The sequence below is a fragment of the Crotalus tigris genome, unplaced genomic scaffold (genome assembly GCF_016545835.1).
Source record: "Crotalus tigris isolate CLP2741 ecotype Arizona unplaced genomic scaffold, ASM1654583v1 scf7180000017549.6302385, whole genome shotgun sequence".
NCBI classification, from domain to species: Eukaryota; Metazoa; Chordata; class Lepidosauria; order Squamata; family Viperidae; genus Crotalus; species Crotalus tigris.
Genome location: NW_024096467.1, coordinates 2,845,585 through 2,871,107, shown reverse-complemented (window position 1 = coordinate 2,871,107; position 25,523 = coordinate 2,845,585). Strand labels below are relative to the sequence as shown.

The 25,523-nt window shown below is 39.6% G+C and overlaps 1 protein-coding gene and 1 long non-coding RNA gene across 5 annotated transcripts; one reads left to right on the top strand and one right to left on the bottom strand.

The window, feature by feature from the left end:
* Positions 1–300: 300 nt before the first annotated feature.
* Positions 301–19,127, bottom strand: GPR160 (G protein-coupled receptor 160). Of its 4 annotated transcripts, none has more exons than XM_039337705.1 (3): positions 18,985–19,127; positions 3,734–3,801; positions 301–1,968 (listed from the first exon to the last, which is right to left on the bottom strand). In XM_039337705.1, exon 3 carries the CDS (start codon positions 1,964–1,966, stop codon positions 911–913), a length of 1,056 nt encoding a protein of 351 aa, XP_039193639.1. In that variant the 5' UTR covers positions 1,967–1,968; positions 3,734–3,801; positions 18,985–19,127; the 3' UTR covers positions 301–910. The 4 variants fall into 4 exon arrangements, with proteins under 4 accessions (XP_039193639.1, XP_039193629.1, XP_039193649.1 ...); XM_039337695.1 differs by having other exon boundaries at positions 18,867–19,083; XM_039337715.1 differs by lacking the exon at positions 3,734–3,801 and having other exon boundaries at positions 18,985–19,111.
* LOC120305610 lies at positions 19,078–24,054 on the top strand. Its single transcript, XR_005556074.1, has 3 exons — positions 19,078–19,212; positions 23,493–23,595; positions 24,009–24,054. It is a non-coding gene; the product is annotated as an uncharacterized LOC120305610 (long non-coding RNA).
* The last annotated feature ends 1,469 nt before the right edge of the window (positions 24,055–25,523 follow it).

Genomic DNA, 25,523 nt, shown 5'->3' with positions numbered 1-25,523 from the left:
AGAGGAACAAATATAGTAATTACCTGCAATATGGGTGCTTGGAACAATATTTTTAGCCACCTACTGTCTAACAATTCATGGCTATGGGATGTCTGTGAACTGGTAGTTGGACTATTTCAGAACATGGGTTTATTGCAGAAGTGGGCAACTATGGCAACTTTATGACCTGTGAATTTTAACTCCCAGAATTCCTGGGCCACTATGTGCCTTTTTGCAACGCAAGCAGCAGCAAAGATGAATTAATGTCTGATAAGTATTTGCAAAGAAGATGCCTGTCCTTTTTTAATTAATGGAAGCTGCTTTTTAAGTTTGTTATCATTTAGTTTTATTCTTTGAAGGACTTCATTGGAGTTGGGTGGCTAATAAATTCAAAATAAATGAACCAATTCTGATTGACAAAATGACCAACTCATTTAAGTCATCTTATATTGAAAATACAGGATACCCCAAACCTACTTACCTTCTTTTCTTCTTCCTTCCTAGCTTATATAGGGATCTCCATTTTTTTTGTATAATAGCAACCTTGTGAGGTAATCATTCTCAAATAAGAATTTGATACTTGTTGGGTTACATCCTTCGTTAATGTTAATTATAACCACATGGTCCATGAAGAAAATCTATCTGTAATTGCTAGGAGTCAAAAATTACTTGATGGCACATAATCCATCAATCAATAGCAACATAGTAAATACTTCATTACTTTATTTTAAAATAACAACCCATACTGGAAATTCAACTTGGAAAACAGTGTAGTATTCTTTTATATTGCCATGTTCCTATACACGCAGAACTTGAGAAGATTTTCAACCAATATCTCATTTGATTTTCTTCCTCTCCTGTAGTTCGTAAACTTAACTTGCAGCCTTCTCCATTGATTGCAATCCAGTCTATATTATCATATAATAGCTCATTAACAGATTATGATTTCATTGTCCAGCTTTACAGCTTTATCAGTGTTTTGAAAGCTGGAAGGTGTAAAGCAAAATTTCCAGCTGACAAATGGATCCACATCCCAAGAGTCTTCAGTGAACTCAATGTCTTGGCATCTCACCCAACATGCAATCCCAATAAGAAAGCTGTTGACAAAACAAAGCCAGGGGACATTCATCTCAATGTGGGCAGGAATCTCAGCATTAAGTAACACAATGAGCATTTGGAGCATACTAAATGGTGTCCAAGTGCCCATAAAGCTGATCAGAAGTCTTGACAAAAGATGTTTTGAACGATCTCTGGCGCAGCCCTCAAGTTCATAAGGAAACAGCAGAACAATGTCTCTATCAAAGGAAATAAACTGAGTGGATTGCATCATATTTATAATTTCTGACCAACAGAAAACAAGAACCAAGCATATTATGGACAACATACCAAGCGAGAGCCAGTAAGTTTGGCTGCTAATGTAGAAAGGACATTGATGTCCATAATTGTCATTATTTAGGTTTGGCCATAAAGAACTGCTCTGAAGATTCAGAACATAACCAAGCACAGAAATCCATGTGAGTAACACAGCAACTATGTACAGTGATTTCCAACATTTATTCTGATATTTGGAAGTGTGGGTTATTGTAATGCAATAATCCAAACCAGCTATCAAAGAAACTGGGTAATGTAAAATTCCATAGACAAAGGCGGTGATCTGAGGCAAAAGACAGATGTGATACTCAGTAAACCTAATCTCCCCAATCAAAGCATTCCGATTACAGAAAATGAGGAACATCATTCCCAGAAGTATCAAGTCAAAGATAGCTAGTGAAATGCAGAAGTAGCTCATAAAACTCTGATGGTGACTGGGTTTTCTGACTTGCAATAGAAAGAGATTGAGAAATACTTTCCCCAGCATGATAAGCAGCAACGCTTCATTAGCTTCAGAAGGCAGGTCAATATGACCATCTTTAAAATTCAAAAACGATGAATTGATGACTGCAGCCATAACTGGCAATGTTGACAGCTGTTTCCAGTAACAGGTCATACCTAAAACATCAAGACAAGATATTATTAATCTTAGATTCTGAAAAAACGAACCTTTCCAAAGAGTGAGTTTACCTATCTACCTATCCTCCCTTTTGCCCTACCAATCTACCTACATATCTGTCTGTCTGTCTGTCTGCCTGTCTATCTATCTATCATCGTCTGTCTGTGTATATATCTATCATCTATCTAATTTATATGGCTACCCATCTACAAATGTGATAAAACCAAGAATTAAAATATTTTTCATAAACCACTAAAAAAAATTAAACATAAATAGAAACAAGATCACAATAGAATGTATCAGGCTTTGGGTTTTTTTGTTTGCTTGTTGCCTTTGAGTCAGTGTTGACGTCTGGTGATTACCTTGACAAGTGCTGCAGTTCTTTTGTCAAGATTTTTCAGAAGTGGTTTGCCCTTGCCTTCTTCCTACAGCAGAGAAAAATTGACTGGCCCAAGTTCACCCAGCTGGCTTTGTACCTAAGGTAGGACTACTTTCCCAGTTTCTAGCTCAAATGAGGAACATCATTCCCAGATAACAGGGCAAGACTGTGGCCAAGGCATCTCCACAGGATCTGCACCAATGTTGGCATTTAACTGAGCACAAATTGGAACTACTTTGTCCAACAGATACTGTGAAAATTCTTCAGCATAGCCTTGCAGACAAATCTCTGAGTCCCCCTTACCCAGCGGATCATTCTAAACAAGGCCGCCAAAATGCACGCAGTAAAAATGGAGAAGTTACCATCAGGAAATTAAGGTCCCAATTGTGATCCTAACTCGAGGACCACCTGTAATCCCATTTCCATTGCAATTAGTAGTCTATATGTTATGTTTATATTCTTGAAGAATAGATTGGTCAAGAGTTATCAACCAGCACAGATTGTCCATATTCTTAACCAGTATAATTTGCAAACATCCAAAATTAAGAACAAATGCAGGGGTGCTGGATTAAATAGACAGTAGCTTGATCCAAGAAGTAATTTCTTTCATTGTCAAGATTGGATTGTTGCATTTTTGTGATTTGTGTTGTTGCAAATCTATTATTTTGAACTGAATCATAATCTTCCCATAAGAAAGATCAGCTGGACCTATTAACTAGGTGGCACTACAGTGTACAATTAAAATATATTGTGATGTAGTTCCTACAACACAGCCAATATTGAAAGAAAGTGTTCATTAGGATAGATGCAGCTTTATTTATTCAGTCAGACAGACTGTGCAGTCAGCAGAAATGAGCATTAATTCTGGAATAATGCAGCCTTTATCCGTAGAAAGAGCTAGTCCCCATCAGACAGTTGCATTTTACTATTCTAGAATCAGTGTATCTATTATTACCCCCTCCTTTTTTTTGTTCCTATTCTGATCCACACTGTTACCCTTTAAAATGTTATGACTCAGCTTAAAAAGCTTGGGCTGCAGTCAAATTCCTACCTACAACATCCAAACACAAAAACCATTTTGTTTAACTTGTTGCCACAAAAATAGTGCCACTGCATCAAATAGAATTAACATCAGATATTTGTGATCAGTGCTTAATCCTGTGCACTCAGCTATATCATTACTTTTTACTCAAAGCGACTTACACATTTTGTAAAGCAAGTTTTTAATTCTCCAGGTCAAAAGAAACACTATATGAAATGTGTTAGTTTAAAGATCTCTTTAATACAGACTAAAAAAAGCAGGTAACATGTATAGCCCAAATCTGATGATTAGGGTTTTTCTTAAAATGGTACAAACCACAAATAAAAAAATTTGTTTTACTCACACAAAACCGTTCAGTTTTGCAACACTAAACTCATATCTTGTTCTGCTATCATTTTGCCGATTTTCTGGCTGCAACGAATGAAAAAAATATATTTGCAACGCATGATATATGTTTGTAATCTTCTTATTAAGATTTCAAATTAGGTATTCTATGTTTTGTATTTTACCTGTGTTTCTTTTTTTCTGAAATATGATGTGAATGTGCCTTACAATAAATAAAATAAATAATACTGTAAATTTCCTACTATTCTATTTCTATTCTTCTTTAAGCTAGGCATCTCTCTATGTTGTTTTAATGCATTTTTAGGTTAACACTACATTTTTATTATTTTAACTATTTCATCTTTAAATCTCCCCCCCCCCTCCCCAAGTCTCCAGCTTTGTATTGAATTCAGTCCATTTGGACATGAAATCCCTTTTCACCATAGACTTGTGAAAGGGCTGGTCTCCCCCCTCCCTACTCACTAACACAGTCCTCTTTCTGGAGTTGGATTGTGTGTGCAGTGGGTTTCGTATTTAGGCCTGCTTGTACTTTCCAGATGCTAATTGGACTCTTTCCTTCCCCCAAGTCCCAGCTTTGCCTCTCAAGAATTGAAGTTTTCTCTTGCTGTCTAAAGACTACAGTCCTGATGCGATGCTTGTTTTGAGGCTGGAGTGTGTCCTTCGAGGCATCTGTGCTGTTTTCCTGATATGATTCTTTCCCTTAACAGACCCACATAGATGCTTGTTTCCAGTTCCTTTTTTGGGGTTACAAACTCCCCAATTAAACTGGAGCTGTCTTAACCCTTCTTCTCAAATATAGGTGGTCCTCAACTAACAACCATTCATTTAGTGTCCATCTGAAATTACAACGGCACTAAAAAAGTGACTTATCACTTATGACCATTGCAGCATTCTATAGTCATGTGATCAAAATTTCTAAATACAGATCAGGATTGGTGGATGGCCACCACAGAAATAGCAATATAGCAACTTAGACTTATATACCTCTTTACAGTGCTTTACAAAGTTTACAGCACTCTCTTGGTGGTTTACAACATCAGCCTATTACCCCCAATAATCTTGGTCCCCATTTTACCAGCCTTAGAAGGATGGAAGGCTGAGTCAACCTTGACCCTGTCAGGTTTGAAGTTGCAATCCTGCATTCTAACCACTGCACTACCTCAAAATCTTGTTATTAAGGAGGATTTTTTTAAAAAAGGAAAGGAAAGGAAAGGAAAGGAAAGGAAAAGAAAGAGGGAGGGAGGGAGGGAGGGAGGGAGGGAGGGAAAGAAAAAAGAAAGAAAGAAAGAAGAGAAAGAAAGAGAAAAGAGAAAAGAGAAAGGAAGAAAGAAAGAAAGAAAGAAAGAAAGAAAGAAAGAAAGAAAGAAAGAAAGAAAGAAAGAAAGAAAGAAAGAAAGAAAAAAGAGAAAGGAAGGAAGGAAAAAAAGAAAGAAAGAAAGAAAGAAAGAAAGAAAGAAAGAAAGAAAGAAAGAAAGAAAGAGAAAAGAGAAAGGAAGGAAGGAAAGAAGAAAGAAAGAAAGAAAGAAAGAAAGAAAGAAAGAAAGAAAGAAAGAAAGAAAGAAAGAAAGAAAGAAAATATTTTGGGTGCAAAACTATATGGGACAAGGTATCCTTGTTGGCAATGACTGGTTGACAGTAACTGTTGGCCAGGAAAACAAATTAAGACTGGCTGTCAATTCTCTGCAAGCACTGTCAACTCACAAAGAAATAGACTGGCCCAAGGTCACCCAGCTAGTTTTGTGCCTAAGGCAAGCCAAGAACTCACAATCCCTCAGTTTCTAGTCTGGTGCCTTAATAACTACACGCAATTTTTTGAAAATTTCACTTTTACATTTATGCAGTGTTCTAGAGTAATAGTTCCATTTTAAGAAAAAATGAACTACAGGTAAGTCCTTGACTTACAATCACAGCTGAGCCCAAATTTATGTTGCTAAGTTTAAGTGCATTTTGCCCCATTTTACAACCTTTCTTGCCACACTTGTTAAGTGAATCACTACCACAGTTAAGTTAGCAACATGGTTGTTACGTGAATTTGGCTTCTCCATTGACTTTGCTTGTCAGAAGATCGCATACATGATCACATGCCCCAGACATTGCAACTGTCATAAATATGAGCCAGTTGCCACGCATCCAAATTTTGATCACATGACAATGGGGATGTTGAAATGGTCGTAAGGGTGAAAAACAGTCATAAGTCACTTTTTTCAGTGTTGTGTAACTTCAAACAGTCACTAAACAAATAGTTGTAAGTCAAGGACTCCCTGTATAGCTCTTTTTCTACTAAAGGCTGGTCAGACCACAGTAAAATTATTTAATTTGATCCTCCTACCAAGGAGAAATTTAAACAATGCATATGGTTCTATCAAATCAGACAAAGAACACAAGAGTTTATTCTATCTCTCTCTTCCCTTTCAAATTTTGAAGTTTAGAAATCTTGCCTGACAGAGTGAATTAAAATCCCCTGGAGAACATTCTGGGCCTGCTGATGTCATGACGAGCCAATAAAATCTAAATTAATTTCATCTTCATTGTAAAGACACGCACAGAGTGAAATTAATAGAAATTAAAATAAGCCCGAAACTAGCAGCAGCAAGCTTGTCATTACTAAAAGCCAACACAGGTTTGTCAAAAACAGATCATGCCAGACAAATCTTATTACATTCTTTGACCAAGTGACAAAATTAGTGGACCAGAGGAATGCTGTGGATATAATTTACTTGGACTTCAGTAAGACATTTGACAAAGTAGATCACAACCTACTACTTGATAAGATAGAAAAATGCGGGTTAGACAGCATCACCACCAGATGAATCCTTAGCTGGTTGACCCGCCGTACTCAGCTTGTGGTCCTCAATGAACCACATCTACATGGAGGGAAGTGTGTAGTGGGGTGCCCCAGGGCTGTGTTCTGGGCCCAGTGCTCTTCAACATCTTCATCAATGATTTGGACGAGGGGATAGATGGGGAACTCATCAAATTTGCAGACGACACCAAGCTGGCAGAAATAGCCAACACTCCAGAAGACAGGCTTAGGATACAGGAGGATCTGGACAGACTTGAAAACTGGCCACTATCTAACAAAATGAAATTCAATGGTGAAAAAAGTAAGGTTCTACATTTAGGCAAGAAAAACCAAATGTACAGGTATAGTATAGGGGGTACCTTGCTCAATAGTAGTAACTGTGAGAGAGATCTTGGAGACCTAGTGGACAATCATTTAAATATGAGCCAGCAGTGTGCTGCAGCTGCCAAAAAAGCCAACACAGTGCTAGGCTGCATTAACAGAGGGATAGAATCAAGATCACGCGAAGTATTAATACCACTCTACAATGCCTTGGTAAGGCCACACTTGGAATACTGCATCCAGTTTTGGTCACCACGATGTAAAAAAGATGTTGAGACCCTAGAAAGAGTATAGAGAAGAGCAACAAAGATGATTAGGGGACTGGAGGCTAAAACATATAAGGAAAGTTTGATGAAATTGGGTATGTCTAGTTTAATGAAGAGAAGGACGAGAGGGGACATGATAGCAGTGTTCCAATATTTCAGGGGCTGCCACAGAGAAGAGGGAGTCAAGGTATTTTCCAAAGCGCCTGAAGGCAGGACAAGAAGCAACGGATGGAAACTAATCAAGGAGAGAAGCAACTTAGAATTAAGGAGAAACTTCCTAACAGTTAGAACAATTAACCAGTGGAACAACCTGCCTCCAGAAGCAGTGAATGCTCCAACACTGGAAGTTTTTAAGAAGAAACTGGACAGCCATTTGTCCAAAATAATATAGGGTTACCTGCCTAAGTAGGGGGTTGGACTTGATGACCTCCACGGTCCCTTCCAACTTTATTATATTATTATTATTATTATAAACAAAATTAACCATAGTCCATTTAAAAATTAAAATTAGATTTTCAATTATGGCAAGCCTTTCAACTATTACTTGGAGTATATGTTCTCTGTTATCAATTCACCTCTGGCCTGTGCAAATGAGCTGTAAAAACTTCAGGAAGTTGGTTTTATATATATAAGATCAGATTAGATCTACAATGTGTGAGAGGTAGAAACACTGAGCTAAGGATGGTGTTCGGAAATTTATTATACCACTCAGAAATCTAGATAAATAATTTGGTTGTAAAGGCAAGATTTTTTTTAAAAAAAAAACAAATTTGTACATATTGCGTTACTTCAAAACAGATTAAGACGATTACAATAAACTGGCAGATTCATTTAAAATTCGTTTAATACAGGAAAAAATAGAATTTCCAAATTTCCAAAAGTTATATATATCTTAATGCATATATTTTGGCAAAGACGACTGCCATGGCCATGGTAGAGCCTTAGATAATTGGACAATCAGCTTCCTACAACCACACACTCTGGTGATCATTTTCCTTTCCAATTCTTCAGCATACAGATGGCCAAGATAGAGAAATAGGATCAGATACCAAAACAGCATATCTGAAAACTTTCTGTAGCTTATCAGGTCTATAGCTTCTCATATAAATGAGTAATAGGTTTTATATGTGGAACTAAGGAGAAATAAACCTTGAGACTTCACATAACCTTTGATCCTAAGGTGTTATTTCCAGACTGATCCACCCACTATTCTCCCTATATACTTGTATCGCTCCACAAGATGAAATATCCTAACTTTCTATACTATGGACTCTTTCTTTCTCACACTTTTCTTTTCCTAACGCTACACAAAGTCCTGGGCAAGCACTGTATATGATTCTATTGACTGTATTTTTCTTTGATCTGAACTTGTCTGTGCAATGTACAGGGACCAGAAAGAAGAGGTTATCCCCAGCTGTGGTTCTTTGAGCGATAATTTGGGCATTCAATGTCCCATCTATTTATTTCCTGGAAGCTTCTAGAGAGCAGAGATCCCAGTTTTCATGAGAAACAATGGCAATTTTGAGAAACGGGAGGGGGGGGCATAGTACGCTGGGCAGTACTCACTGAAAGCTGAGTACCACACTGCATTGTGTGCATACTTCCCACCTAAAGGCCTCCTCAACCTTAGATTATTTCAATATCAATTCTACTAATTCTGTTTGGATGCATCTTCTATACATCTGTGCTGCCAACACAGTGCAAGGCTGCATTAACAGAGGGATAGAATCAAGATCACATGAAGTGTTAATACCACTTTATAATGCCTTGGTTAGGCCATACTTGGAATACAACATCTAATTTTGGTCACTACAATGTAAAAAAGATGTTGACACTCTAGTACAGACATGTCAAACTAGCGACGTCATGTGACGTCACGCAATGTATCAGGACGGTTTTGCCATTGCCGGCAATGGGGTGGGCACAGCTTCCGCTGATGTGTCCAGCCCGCGGGCCGGCAGTTTGACACCTCTGCTCTAGAAAGAGTACAGAGAAGAGCAACAAAGATGATTAGGGGACTGGGGGATAAAACATATAAAGAACGATTGCTGGAATTGGGTGTGTCTAGTTCAATGAAGAGAAGGATGAGGGGGGACATGATAGAAGTCTTCCAATATCTCAGGGGTTGCCATAAAGAAGAGGGAATCAAGCTATACTCCAAAGCACCTGAAGGCAGGACAAGAAGTAATGGGTGCAAATTAATCAAGACACAACTTAGAACTAAGTAGAAATTTCCTGACAGTTAGAACAATTAATCAGCGGAACAACTTGTCTCCAGAAGCTGTGAATACTCCAACATTGGAAGTTGTGGGTGTTCCATCACTGCAGGTTTTTCAGAAGAGACTGGACAACCATTTGTCTGAAATGGTATAGGGTTTCCTGCCTGAGCAGGGGGATTGGACTAAAAGACCTCTAACGTCCCTTCCAACTACTACTACTACTACTGCTACTGCTACTACTTATTATTATATTATTATTATTATTATTATTATTATTATTTGTGAAAGCACAGGAAGTACTACTACTAAAGCAAGGCAATTTGATTTTACATTTTTAATAGGGAAGACTGAACTAAATTATTCAGTGACCACTGAAACCATTGTTTTTCTATTCAAAGATTAATTGCTATAACGGGTGCGATGGCTCATTGGTTAAAGACATTGAGCTTGTCATCTGGAAAGCCGACAGTTCGGGTTCGAGACCCAAGTGCTGCATGATGTGGTGAGCTCCCATTACTTGCCCCAGCTGCTGCCTACCTAGCAGTACAAAAGCATGCAAATGCAAGTAGATAAACAGGTACCACTTCAGTGGGAAGGTAACAGCGTTCGGTGTATAGCAGTGGTTTTCAACCTTTTTAATGCCGCGACCCCCCAACCGGTCATAAGTCAAGGACTACTCAACCGGTCGTAAGTTGAGGACTACTCAACTGGTGCAGCACCGTTTGCAGAATGGGACTTTTGGTGGGCTCAGCAGGGCAGAGACAGCCTGGACAATTCCTATTGGCTTTTGAAAGCCAATAGAATTAGACTCTATTCAAGAGAGTCTATTCTATTGGCTTTCAAAAGCCAATAGAATAAAAGGGAGTAGCACAGCTAAGGAAAAGGGGGAAAAAATGGCAGACTGCGTTGTTTGGCGACCCCCGTGAAATGATCGTTCGACCCCAAATTGGGTCCCGACCCACAGGTTGAGAACCACTGGTGTATAATTATGCTGGACATATGACCATGGAAAATGACTTTGGACAATACTGGCTCCCTCACCCAAAAAACGGAGATGAGCACCTCGCCCTGGTTGGAAGCAACTGGATAGGGGAAACCTTTACCTTTATTGTTTTAATTCTTCATGTGTAAAAAATATACTTACACACACACACACACACACAAATACACAGACACCATCCACCTAGGTATTTATCATATGCCATACTTAAAAACATATTCAGTTATATCTAAAAAATAAGAAGATATGCAAGAGTTTAAATACAGCATCATAAAATATTAAACATTAACCATCTCATTTGTAACTGGGTTATAGGCTGGGAAGAAAATGATGCAACAGTAATAAATGTGAACATGCAAAGAATGTGCCAAAAAGAATTAACTTACATTATACATACTTACATATTCAGCCTTACTTTACTTTATTTCAGAACTATGTTCTTTCATTCTAAAACAGTGGTTCTCAACCTGTGGGTCGGGACCCCATTTGGGGCCGAACGACCATTTCATGGGGGTCGCCAAACAACGCAGTCCGCCACTTTTTTCCCCTTTTCCTTAGCTGTGCTACTCTCTTTTATTCTATTGGCTTTTGAAAGCCAATAGAATAGACTCTCTTGAATAGAATCTAATTCTATTGGCTTTCAAAAGCCAATAGGAATTGTCCAGGTTGTCTCTGCCCTGCTGAGCCCGCCAAAAGTCCCATTCTGCAAACGGTGCTGCACCAGTTGAGTAGTCCTCGACTTACGACCGGTTGAGTAGTCCTCGACTTACGACTGGTTGAGTAGTCCTCGACTTACGACCGGTTGGGGGTCGTGGCATTAAAAAGGTTGAGAACCACTGTTCTAAAAGCTAGTTGTAAATTTGGAAACTTCTCTTTAGCACTTGTCACTGAAAGATTATAGAGAGCTAGTCTGGTATACTATAATGGTTAAGGCACCAGGCTTGAAACTGGGGGACGAGGAGTTCTAGCCCGACCTTAGGCATGAAGCCATCTGAATGACTTTGGACCAATCGCTCTCTCTCAGCCCTAAAAAGGAGGCAATGGCAAACGTCTTCCAAAAACCCTTATCAAGAAAGCTGCACGGGCTTGGCTAGCAGTCAGCAGGTATCAATGATGACTTGATGGCACCAACAACTGCTACAAAAGCACTTCACCAGATCACATAAGAATACAGAAAGTCCATTCATACAACAAACTGTATTTGATATTAATCTTGGCTAGGTTTTCATGGCTACGTTTGCTGTCTGAATCGAGCTTATTTGATCGAATATATTGTCCCAGAGCCCTGGCAGTGCAGTGATTAGAATGCAGTACTGCAAATTAACTCTGCCCACAGTCTGGAGTTCAATCCTGACGGGTTCAAAAATCACTCAGCCTTCCAGCATTGCAAGATCAGTAAAATGAGTACCCAGATTGTTGGTGGCAATATGTTGACATTGTATACCACACAGAGAGTGCTGTAAAGCACTATGAAGCAGGATATAAGTCTAAGTGCTATTGCTATATTGCTGTATAGCTATTATCCCAACCCAGGAATGGTTAATCCAATAACCAGTTTAGACATATTGAGTAAAGACAGCCAAGCAAAGCGAAAATGCGTAACTTTTGATCTCACAGGAACACATCCTATATCTTGAGTAACATTATATTAATGTAAATAGGCAGGTTCAGGGCACCTGTGCAAATGCAGATGCTTTATTTAAAGCAACAAAACAAGACTACCACTAGGGAATTAGCAGCAGCCAGGTGTGTTTCCTCAAATGAACTTTTATTAAGCTCCTAATATTTTAAAACTTTTATTTAAATTCCTAACGCATGCAGTTTAGAAAGGGGTCATAGAGGAAATGTGGGCACAGGTAATGTGCAGATAACTGTGAAAGCTAACTAGAGGTGTGTATTATTTTCAGTAGCTCATTTTGTAAGGCAAAGAAATTCCCAGATGTATCCAATGCCAACTCAGACAAAGAAAAGGTGTAAATTGCAGTGGCAAACAATTACAATTACCATAATTGCTAACACTGTTTTTGGCAGTTTGTATTTATCTTGGTAACAAGTTATTTTTCCAAGAGAGCGGACATGTGCTTTCTAATAAAGGAACAAATGCATCATCACCTACTATTTAAAAAGTGTTGCTATAAATTGGGCTGTGCAGATTGCATCTTCAAGATTTCCTTGTACAGGTAGTCCTCAACTTACAACAGTGACCTTCTGATGACCAGTCAACAGAACTGAAAAAAATGACATGACCATTTTTTACATTTATGATTGTTGCATCCCCATGGTCATGTTCGAAGTTACAACGGCACTGAAAAAAGTGACTTATGATCGTTTTTCACATTTACGACCATTGCCGAATCCCCCTGGTCATGTGATCAAAATTCAGACACTTAGCAACTGGCTTGTATTTATGACAGTTTCAGAGCCCAGGGACATGTGATCACCTTTTGCAACTGCCTGACAAGCAAAGTCAATGGGGAAGCCAGATACACTTAACAATTGTGTTACTAATTTAACACCTGCAGTACAATTCACTTAACAACTGTGATAAGTTACTTAACAAATATCTCAACAATTAGAAATTTTGGGCTAAATTGTGGTTGGAAGTCAAGGACTACCTGTATTAGGGTTGCAAAGGAAGAAAGAAACAGGATGAGTTCATTAAATCATGATGTGTGTGGGTGTGTTGACATGTTAAGCAATGCAACTTTGGCTGAAGGAAATTAATGGAGTAAGATATAAACCCATGGTGGCGAGCCTATGGCACGCATGCCACAGGCAGCATGCGGAGCCGTCTCTGGTGGCATGCGAGCCACTGCTGGGCCGAGCTGGTCCCTCCTCCTCTCCGTGCATGCGCAGCTCTCCACGCATGCGCAGTCTGGGAATAGGTGAGAGGCTATAAAAGGAGCAACTTTCGGCAGCAGCAGCATTTGCTGCAGACAGCAAGCATGAGTCGAAGTGGATAGCGAGTGAGCAGGAGCTGACTGCTCGGTAGCCCTGCCCACTCAGTGGCCACACCCACCCGGCACTGCATAAGTAGGTTTTGGGTTGCACTTTGGGCACTCAGTCTCTAAAAGGTTTGCCACCACTGATATAAACAATACAATATTTCAAGGTAAATAATTCTCCAATCTCCAGATCTCTCTTTTGGCAAAGATTGGTTTTATTCTCATTTCACTTTAGACCAGAAATCTCATTTATTGAAAATAAATTCCAACCTTCCAGTTTTCTCAATATTTATCTTTATTATCTCCATGAAGAGTATCTTACTATAGCAGCACAAAGTCAAATTATATTTTTTTGCCAGGAAAATATTATTATTTTTTATTGAAAATTTTTAAAATTTTACAAAAAAGTTCCCTTCCCCGAACCCTCCCAACCCACCCCAACCCTCCCCCAACCTTCCCAGAGCTGAATACAGGCTTAATTAAAATTTAGAAGAAAAAATTTTAAACACAAATAAACCATATACAAATTTGGTTACAATAATTAAACAAATCATAAAATACTTTAACACCAATATTTAAAAAACAGAAAAAGAAAAGAAACAAGAAAAAGAAGAAGAAAGAAAAAAAAAAAATTAGAAAAAGAAAAAAAATATATCTAAAGAATATCTTAAACTTTAAATATAAATTATTCAAAAGCTAAATAATATTTTTATATCATACTTGTATTGTATAAAATTTATCCATCTTTTCCATACCAAAAGGTACTTCTCTTGCGATTGATCTTTCAAGAAAGCCGAAATCTTTGCCATTTCCGCTAAATAAGAAACTTTAAGAAACCATTCTTGCAAAGTAGGCAAAGATTCCTTCTTCCAACATTGCCCTACTTTAACAACCTAGCCGCTGTAATTAGATTTAACATTAATATAGTTTCTTTACTATCACAATCGGAAACAATACCCAACAAAAACAATTGTGGAGTAAATTTTATCCTTCTTTTAAAAATTCTTTGAATATTCCACCATATCTTAATCCAAAAAGCTTTTATGTTTTTGCATAACCACCAAATATGATAATATGTGGCGTCCAAGCAACCACATCTCCAACATTTAGGCTGCAAGTTTGAATACATACGAGACATTTTTTGTGGATCAAGGTGCCATCTGTAAAACATTTTATAAAAGTTTTCCCGTAAATTTTGGGCTTGTGTAAATTTGACATTCCTCACCCAAATAATCTCCCAAGTATCTAATGGAACCAATTCATCAAAATTTTGTGCCCATTTAACCATACAATCTTTAACTAGTTCTGCTTCTGAATCCAATTCCACTAAGACCCCATAAATTCTTTTAATATGGGTTCGTCTTTGATCTTTTATTTGTTTTAACAAATTCTCATCCTCTCTGAGCAAACCCACCTTGCAATCTATCTTCCACCTTTCCAATAATTGTCTATACTGAAACCATGAATAAGTGATGTTTTCTTGTATTAAATCTTCCATAGATTTTAATTGCCAATTTTTACCATCCCATTTAAGTAATTGTGTATAAGAGATACTATCCATCTTAACTCCTCTCCTTATCCCTTCTATCGCATGCCATGGGATAGCCCATAATGGAATTCTAGAGTCACTTCCATAATATTTCTTCCAAACCCAAAGTAAGGAAGTTCTTAAAATATGAGACTTAAAAACCCTATCAACCTTTTTATTAAAAATTAAATAGGCATGCCATCCAAAAAGTAAATCCCATCCCTCCAAAAGGAGTACACCTACATTAGTTAAATTAACCCAATCACTAATTAATGTTAACACCACAGCATCATAATACAATTTCAGGTTCGGTAACTTGAGTCCACCTCTCTCACGAATATCTTGTGTAATTTTAAGTTTTACTCTTGATTTTTTGCCTGCCCAGATAAATTTATTGATACCTTTCTGCCATTCATTTAAGTTGACCTCATTCTTTAAAATAGGCATCATTTGAAATAAAAAGAGAAACTTTGGCAAAATATTCATTTTAATCACTGCAATTCTCCCCAGTAGGGATAATTGCAGCTTCTTCCAATTTTCCAAATCCTTTTGTATTTTAACCCACAGCCTTTCATAATTATTTTTATACAATTTTGCATTGGAGGCAGATAAAATAACCCCCAAATATTTTACCTTATTAACAACCTCAAAATCTGTCAACCTAACTAAAGTCTCCTTATCCAAATTGGTCATGTTTTTAGGCAATATTTTAGTCTTATTATTATTAATTTTAAAACCCGAAACTTGTCCATACTGATATATCAATTGTAGCAACTCCATTACAGAATGAGTTGGTTGGGATAAAGTAACAACCAAATGTCTGCAAAAGCCCTTAATTTATATTCTTTTTTATTAACTTCTATTCCTTTTATTTTCTGTGATTCCCGAATTTTGATCAACAAAATTTCCAAAGTTAAAACAAACAGCAATGGTGACAATGGACAACCCTGTCTAGTCCCCTTCTCAATTGAAAACACCTCTGACAAACCTCCATTAACTATAAGTTGTGCCGTTTGTTTTTGATAAATAACACGAAGAGCTTGTAAAAAATTTTCTCCAAAATTCATTTCCTCAATTAATCTTAACATAAATTGCCAATTTAATTGATCAAAGGCTTTTTCAGCATCTAAAAATATCAATCTTGCAGAAACTTGGTTGTTTTTATCCAAGTATTCTATTAAATTAATAATTTGTCTAACATTATTCTTCATATACCTTCCAGTTATAAAACCCGTTTGATCCTTATGTATTAATTGATTTAACACCCTCATAAGTCTATTAGCTAGAATTTTCGAAAAAATCTTATAATCTACATTCAAAAGAGATATGGGTCTATAATTCTTTGGTAAAGTGAGATCTTGATCTTCTTTTGGAATCAAAGATATGAAAGCTCTGCCCCATGACATGGGAGTCTCTGAACCCTGTAATATATTGTTAAAAAGTTCCCTTGAAGGTTGTTTCAACTCTTCTACCAAGGTTTTGTAATAAATAGACGTCAATCCATCCGTACCCGGTGCTTTACCTAATTTTAATTCTTTAATTACTATCTCAATTTCCTCGATGGTAATCAAACCATTAATTTCTTGTCCAGGAAAATATTATTATTACATGATGAAGGAAGGGCTCTTATCTCCACCATGAAAATTATCCAAACTTACACCAGAATATGAACTGGGCCATTTGTAGCAAGGTTAATTTTGTGATGTCTTTCTCCATTTTTAGCAAGGAGAGTGAGTTTTATTTATTTGGCGTGCACTTCTACTTAAGCACAGCAGAAGCAAAGAAATAATACTAACCAAAATTCTATAAAAACAGATATAGAATTCTATATACTACACAGTGGAACATTAATACAATTCCTTCAAAGTTACAACTTATTATAAGTTATAGTACTAAAAAAACATGAGTGCAGAGAACATCGTTCCAACTTTATTCATCTAAATTCTTAAAATAGGAGAGTTCAAATATATTGAGAAGCAACTCTCCTGAAGTACTAAAATAGAGAAAGTTAACAAAGTTGTACTATTCACATACGGTTCAGCATGGGTTCATTCTCCTTAAACAGAGATTAGTATCATGGTTTAGATGCTAATGATACATTTATAGAAGATGACATACATTTATAGACGACATTTGCCAAAATTACATTTACAATTTCTGCATTGAAAGCAAACTTTAAATGCACAGCTAAAAGCATATGAATGTACTTTCCAAAAGGATGGAGGTTGGCTATAAATTAAAATATTTTTAAAATACTTGCCACAAAAGATCTATTAGGAAACACTTATATAATTTTTCTAGGATTTCCCCCATATTTTGATTGTATCTGTGTGAAACAAATCCTTTTATTTTGGGCCAGAACACATAAGAGAGAGAAAACAAATTCTGCAGGTATGTTACAAAGGTTAATTCAGTTTGGGTAAAAGGAAGAAGGAAATGCTAGTCTCTTGTTAAGATAAAATAGATGTATCTATTTTCAGTGGCTTTGCTCTAGGGACATTAGAGTTACACTACTATTACTACTATTTATATCACTACTTATTACACTGCAAACTTTATCAGAAACTCGAGTCTAGATTTATTATTTACACTCTTGCTAATCAAATTAATCAATCCAGTTCAGAAGAAAAAAAAAACTATTTTTTGTTCTCTGAAGACAAACAGCTAACAAAACAAGTTGCATTGTATGCAATGGCTGCAAGGAAGATATGAAAGCAACCCTGATAATGGTGTTAATAATATAATACAATACAATACAATATATTAATATAATATAATAATAAAGTACTGTTAATATTAGAGGGGATGTATTGAACTGATGTGATCACTGTAATTTTTACATGTATTTTACTAAAACCTATGGTTACAAATAGTTAGCCGTAGCAGTGTTAATCTAAACCATGGTTTATTCAATCAGCCACATTTTTGAAGGGTTCACACAACACAGTGAATTCTAAACTCATGAGTTAAGATGGATTTGGAGGGATGCTTGACTATAATACATTTAACTGGTTTATAATCAAGTACCCAGTGTTGCACAAACACAGTCTTATTTGGATAACAAAAGCAGGATTTTTTTCAGTGATACTAAGGCTTACACCATTATTAACCAAACTTATTCACACTGTATACTCAACACACTAGTTGCAATGGAATTATAGTCAATAGGTGGTCAGCTTGTATCTGAAAGCAGTGCAATCCATTTGTAGATGAGAATTAGTATGATTTACAATAATGATTATTTGTGCAAAATAATTTTTGACATCTAAGAAGTTAGATGTCAAAGGAAAAGATCCTGGCCTTGCTTTCAACAGCATTATTTTCTACACAGAAATGGTATTTTTAAAAAAATGCAGAAGACCTGCATTATTTATCTGAAACCGTGCAAATCAAACAACATAGCTCTTTTCCAGATGGTATCTAGAAGCGTTTCACAGAAAGTCAAGCCATAATATTGTTTTTGCCCTGCGGCCGTCTTTCCTAAATCACAGCTGCACAGCTAAGGGGCAGCACTGAGCCGATCCTGGCTAATTTTGAAAAGCGAAATAGGATTGGACCGAGTGGGTTCTCAGATAAGATTAAGACAAGGGGGCCGGGGAAATTAAAAAAAAAAAAAAAAAAAAAGCAAGGACAACTGTGGCATGAGATTGTCATATTATCTCGGCCAACTTGCACCTATGTTTGGTAGGCACCTATGTTTGATAGGAGAGAGCCATGTTAGCATAACTGGAAAAAGGTGCTACCGAATCCCCCCCGATTGTGGTTACTTCTTATGCGTTTTGGGATCTCTCAGATGCCCGTCGGATTTCTCGGGATGTCGCCGTTTCTGCCCTGTAAGCGCCCACCAGACTCTCTCCTTCCAAAGGCCAAGTATAATATAATAACCCGAAAGGGGGGAAGGGCGATCAAAACTTCTTTCCTCAACCCGAGAGCTGAATCCAGCCGCCCAGAGTCACTTGATTAACTCGGGGGCTGTGTAAAAAAAAAAAAAATCGAATCAATTTCTACCTGCCCGGCAGCTAATTAAACCGCACGAAGTGGGAACTCACCTGTCTTACGCTGAGTTCAGTCTGGAGATAAGACGAGGTGCTTACATCTCCCTAAGCAACTTGTTGCGCGCTGCTGCTAACTCTGAGCTAAAGGGGGTGGGGGGGGGAGGAAGCTTACATAGAGCCCAGGCTGGCGATCGACGGAAGCGGCAGCCGCTCAGAGAAGACTCAGAGGCGCTCTGCAGGGCTCCCCAGGGAATCACCGCCGCCTCTCCTCTCTCCCTCCCTCTCCCTCTCTTTCCCGCTTGCAGCCAGAGGAGAACGCGCCGCTTGCCTCCCTCCCGCGTGACCGGCCACTCCCCAGGGCGGCGGTGGGAGAGGTTCGGTGGGTAGGACTTGAAGGAAGGTAGGCCAGAAAAGGAAATACTAAAAAGGGCAGGAAAATATATTTTTCACCAAAAGGATTTTTAAAAGTATTTTTTGAAAAGCAGAAACCAAACCTGGCCCCAAATCTATCTCTGTGCCCCAAGCAAGAGCTAGCCCAGTGGTTCTCAACCTTCCTAATGCCGAGACCCTTTAATACAGTTCCTCATGTTGTGGTGACCCCCAACCCCCCCATCCAGCTGTCAGGGGGGGGGGTATCAAAAACTTGACCAAAAAAAAGAGGAAAAAATGGGAAAGTATAGGTAGTCCTCGACTTACAACAATTCATTTAGTGACTGTTAGAAGTTACAACAGCACTGAAAAAGCAAATTATGATCATTTTTCACACTTATGATTGTTGCAGCATCCCCAGGGTCATATGATTTACATTTGGATGCTTGACAACTGATTCATACTTATGACATTCACAGTGTCCCAGGGTCACGTGATCAATGGCCAGGGGGTGTGGCCAGCTGATCACTCAGGTTGCAGAGTGCCTGTGGGGGGGAATCTGTGGGTCTCTGGGATGGGACTGGGGTGGGTGCCTGCCTTCCTTCCCTCCCCTTGTCCCTTCCTTTTCTTCCTTTCCTTCACCTCCCTTAGTCTCTTCCTCCTTCCCTCCCTCTCTCCCATTGTCCCTTCCTTCTTTCCTTCACCTTCTTCTTAGTCTCTTCCTCCTTCCCACCCTCTCCCATTGTCCCTTCCTTCCTTCTTTCCTTCCTTTCCTTCCCCTCCCTTAGTCTCTTCCTGCTTCCCTCCCTCTCTCCCATTGTCCCTTCCTTCCTTCCTTCTTTCCTTCACCTCCTTCTTAATCTCTTCTTCCTTCCCTCCCTCTCCCATTGTCCCTTCCTTACTTCTTTCCTTCCTTTCCTTCCCCTCCCTTAGTCTCTTCCTCCTTCCCTGCTTCTCTCCCATTGTCCCTTCCTTCCTTCTTTCTTTCCTTTCCTTCACCTCCTTCTTAGTCTCTTCCTCCTTCCCTCCCTCTCTTCCCTTGTCCCTCCTTCCTTCCTTCCTTCCTTCCTTCCTTCCTTCCCTCTTTGTCCCTTCCTTCCTTCCCTCCCTTCCATTGTTCCTTCCTTCCTTCCCTCTCATTGTTCCTTACTTCCCTCCCTCTTTGTCCCTTCCTTCCTCCCCCCCCTCCGTGCCCAGGAAGGGACAAGGGGAGGGGGATAGGCTTCCAGCGTGGCTGGGGGCTTTGCTGCCGGCAAACCTGCCTGTGCACAGGCAGAGACAGAGGAGAACTCTGCCCAGCTCACTTGCTCAGCTTCGCCAAAAGACATGCTGCTTGCTAAGTTAGCAGAAGCTCCAGGATCAGCGCTGGGCTACAACTGATTCGCGCTTCTGCTAAATTAGTAAGCAGCATGTTTTCTAGCAAAGCTCAAACAAGTTTGCTGGGCAGGAGCCAAGGAGAGCAGCTACAGCTGCAGAAGCGCAGATCAGCTGTAGAGGCTTGCCCCGATCCTGGACAAGAGGGAAGGAAAGAAGGACGGAAGGGACAAGGGGAAAAAAGGAGGGAAGGAGGGACAAAGAGGGAGGGGAAAGGAAGGAAGGAAGGAAAGAAGGGACAAAAGGGAGAGGGAGGAAAGGAGGGACAAAGAGGGAGGCGAAGGAAAGGAAGGAAGGAAGGAAGGAAGGAAGGAAGGAAGGAAGGAAGGAAGGAAGGAAGGAAGGAAGGGACAATGAGAGAGGGAGAGAAGGAGGAAGAGACCAAGAGGGAGGGAAGGAAAGTAACTTCCAGCCAGCAGAGGCTTGGCAGCCCGGCTGGCGAGGAACAGAAGAGCGCAAAGCCAAGGAGAAGAAGGTGGCAGTTTCCTCCCAAAGGGGGCTCCTTTTCTCCACCCCTTCCCTGGGTGCTGACAGGTGCTCTTCGAGTCCGCCACAAGCTTTCTCGCCCCCTTTGCTTCTCCCCCCTGCTTTTGTGAGGATTGTGGCGCCCTTGGGAAGCCGATCATGCTTTGAAGCTTAGGAGAAGAGGAGTCCCTTCCTCCTTCCCTCCCTCTCTCCCTGTCAAGCCCCAGCGGGCTCAACATGAACAGGCGGAGGAGGAGACGAGGACGGGCGGGGTGGCAAAGGAGACCGGCGGACATCGCCAGACCTCCCGGCTGACAAGCGCAAGTTCGGGGGTTGCCAACTGACGGGTGCAGGAGTTGGGTGCTGCGGCAGCCTCCCCTTCACTGACCTGCATACATGAGAAGAAGTCAATCCGGTTGCTGCACAATGAGTCTCTGGGGAGGGTGGGGCCTTGCTCTGCGGCTGTGCTCTTCATGCACCCCTTGCAGGGCACATTTGGTAGAGTTCATGCAGACTGCCGCTGAGCAGCATATTTTCCACAAACAAGTGAGGTGGAGCAGAGGGGGGGAGGGAGAGAAGGCGGTTGACAAGCCCTGCCTAAGACCATCGGAAATATGTTTTTTCCGATGGTCTTAGGCGACCCCTGTGAAAGGCTCGTGTGATCCCCAAAAGGGTTGCGACCCACAGGTTGAGAACCACTGAGCTAGCCCCATACAAATGCAGATGTAAAACCATCAGAAAGTTGAAGCCAGAGCACTCAACAAGACAAAGAAAATCTGCATGTCCCACCCAAACTCTAGGAGCCCCATCACCTGGGAAGGAGGATATGATAATAGGATTAAACCACAGATATCAAGGCCTAGAAAAGCACTCAGAAATAGCCTCAAGGTTCATGCCACAGGAACAGGAAACTATAGCCTTTCCAAACAAATAGCCTTTCCAAACAAAAGGCTAGAGGGGGTATAAAAACCTACTGCCCATGTGCTCAACCTCTCTTTCTTCTCCTCTGCTCTTTCTTGCAAGGACCATCTTTCTGCTTCTTCAATAAACTGTAACCTTCTTCCCAAAGCAGTCGCCATGTTGAAAATTATATCCACAGCATTCCTCTAGTCCACTAATTTTGTAACTGGGTCAAAGAATGCAGTAAGATGTGTTTAGCATGATCTATTTTTGACGAACCTATGTTTTGTTTGCCTCTAAGTGTTCGCAGATTCTTGTTTGATTATCTTTTCCAGAATCTTCCCAGGAATTGAGGTCAGGCTGATAGGTCTGTTGTTTCCTAGATCTATTTTTATTTTTATTTTTGAAGAGGGGAACTACATCAGCTCTTTTCCAGTCCTCTGGTAGTTCCCTAGTGCTTCAGGGAACTTTGAAAAATATAGTTCAGTCGTTCTGAGATCACATCTGCCAGTTCCTTGAGAACTTTGGGGTGTAATCCATCTGGTCTTGGTGACTTGAACTCTTCTAGGCTGGATAAGTGCTTGCTCACCATATTCTTGCCTAACTTAACTTGTGCTTCTAATCTATTTTTTTATGGTACTGTTTTTGATAAGTTGGACTGTTTGCTTTTTTAGTATTTTTGACTGTGGTCACAAGCCTTAGTTCATTTTGAGCCTTAGCTTTCTTCACCTCATCTTTGCAGGCTCAGACTATTTGCTAATATTCTGCTGTAATTATGTGCCTCTCTTTCCACTTTTTATACTGGTCCTTATGTGTCAATTTATTAGAGAGTTGTTTATGCAGCCATGTTGGTTTCTCTTGAGAGCTATTATTTTTCTTCTTTGTTGGTAGTGTGCTAGACTGGGGTATTTAAAAAAAAAATTCCCAAGCTTCTTGAGTTGTTTCCCCTTGAAGATTCTCATCCTGGAATCCCTCCCAAGCCCTCTCAAGTTTATTGAAATTAGCTCTCTTAAAGTCCAAGACTCTAGTTTGACTTTCTATTGTCATGTGTTTCCTATGTACCTTAGTTAGCTGACTAGCAAAAAGTTCTATTTCCCTTGTATGATTGGGTGGCCTATAGTATACACCTATGACAATGTCATTTTTTCCCCTTTTATACTGATCCAAATGCATGCAAGACAGTTTCCATCATTGTTGTGCCCTAATTCTGTAGATATGTAGTTATTTCCTATATAGAGAGAAGCTCTGCCTCCTCTTTTATTTGGTCTGTTTCTTTTAAACAATTGAAATCCCTCTAGCTGAGTGTTCTATTTGTGGGTTTTATCCCACCATGTTTCTATAATGACAACTATATCATATTTGCCCTCATTCTTTATGACTAACACCTATGCGTTAGTCCACTTTGTGTGACACTCACTATTAAAAGCTTGATTTTGCTTGGTAGCAAGGTTGATATTCTTGTCCACACACATCTATGTTACTTGCACTGCTAACCCTGTAATTTTTGATTGCCAGGGACAGGGATATTCTGTATCAATTAACTCACTGTCCCTTGTTTAAATATTCCTCCAGTCCTCCTTGTATTTGCCAAGATATTTCCTCTTTGGAGTGAGGAGGGGATGTTCTGCCTGCTGGATCCTGCCCCAAGCTCTGGAAAATCATTCTGCAATATGTTGTAAGTGAATTTGTGTTCTAAATGGGTTTTATCTATCTATCCTTTTCCTGAAAAATGTGTGTCTATCTACAAGAACTTTTTGAAGTTCAAGTCTGCTTGTTTGGGGAAATAATTTTCTTAAGTTACTTTTCTTATTCTATCACTAATTGGTGAAGCTACTATGAAACTTTTCTGAAACAAATAAGCATTTTCCAATCTCTAAAATAATGTGATCTATTTTAGAATAAATGTTAAAGGCAGATTTTGTTTGCCTGTTTCTTTGACCACTGCAATATTGATGCCTTTTCAAACTGCCTGCAAGCTATGCCCCCTTCCAATTCTTTTCTTGCCCTTTGTTCTCCATACCTTTTGTCTGCCTCTCCCGGGAAAGTCCACCCAGAAAGGGGGGGAGACCTTGTTCTTGTATCTTTCAGCCCTGCAATCCTCCCCCAAACCTTTGGAAGCAGAACACACAGATGCTGCCTCCATCCATTTGAGCCGTGGAATTGGGTTTTGAATCCAGCCATCCACTAAAAAGCCACCATGCAATCTGAGTGGAACATCTTCCCAAGTCCTACCATTCCCCAGGTGCCTGTGAGAGCTGCAGAAGGAAAGAGTCCTGGAGCCACTGGTGCCATGTGAAGCCTCAGAAGAGAAAATTAGACTGTGGGGGAGGGTGGAAACTCATTGTAAACTTTTCTTCCTTGCCCCATTTGTATTGTAACAAGCCAGTTGAATGTTTTAATGGAGAGATGGCATTTGGGAATAGTTGGCAGAACAAGTACTGAACACCTCGGACTTCGATCTTGTGGGAGGGAAAATTTATCCAGAATGTTTGTATTGCCTGTTTTGTAGAAATAGCTGCATATGCACACACACACCATTCAGAATCATATTGAGTCTATCCCCTCCACCTACTTTTAGTAAAGTTCCCCAGGCTTATTTTTGCTCTATAGTCTGGCATACTGGCTAATCTCAATTGGACATTACAAACCTGGATTCACTGAACTAAGAGCTAAGGCAGGAAACAACCCTTGAAAATGGGCAGCCAGTGGTCATGTACTAAGAAAAACCATGGCTGTGAAGAATTTTGGGAGGTATGTAAACCTGACTGGAAGCTAAAAGTGACATCCAACATTTGAAAATGATTGGCACAGAATATTGGACACTATAAATTTCTTTTCCACCTAACAAATTTTTTGCCCTGACTTATTTATCCGCGGCTTGGATGAATCAAGATGAAGACTTACTTCTGACAGACTGGTTCGGCGGGGGGGGGGGAAGCAGGAGCGAGCGAAGGTTCCGTCCCGCCGTAATGTTGAAAAGCAGACAGACCCTTTCCTTCTGCCCATGCCGCCCCTCGTTGGTTTGCTTTACAATGGGAGAAGGTGGGCTGGAGTTATGGCTATAACCATACGGAGATTCTCAGTCATGGGTGTCCCAAAGATGCTTTTTTCAAAATGCAACTGGACGTTGTTTTGTTTTTTCCTTGAAGATGTTTCGCTTCTCTTCCAAGAAGCTTCTTCAGTTATATCTGGTTATATGGTGCTATTTAACGATATGGTGTTGTGAGAAGAATCCAGAGAAAGAAATATTTTGGGAAATATTAAAAAGGCAGAATATATTTATTTAAAGGATTTTAAAGGCAGAAACCAACCCCACCTCCAAGTCTCTCTGCCCCTGACAGAAACCAGGTCTGCAGAAATGCAGATGTGATAATCTTGTCAGAAAGACTGGAGTCAGGAAGCTAGGATTAGAAAGATCTCTAGAATCAACAATCCCTCACACCCAAAAAAACCCCCAACAGTCATCAGCTCCAGCCCCAGGGAAGCAGATTATGACCTTTGGGACATAATAGGATTAACCCAACACCATCAGAATACCAGAAAGGCACACTCAGGCTCAGGTCAAAGTTCATGCCACAGGAACAACTCCAAACAAAAGCCCAA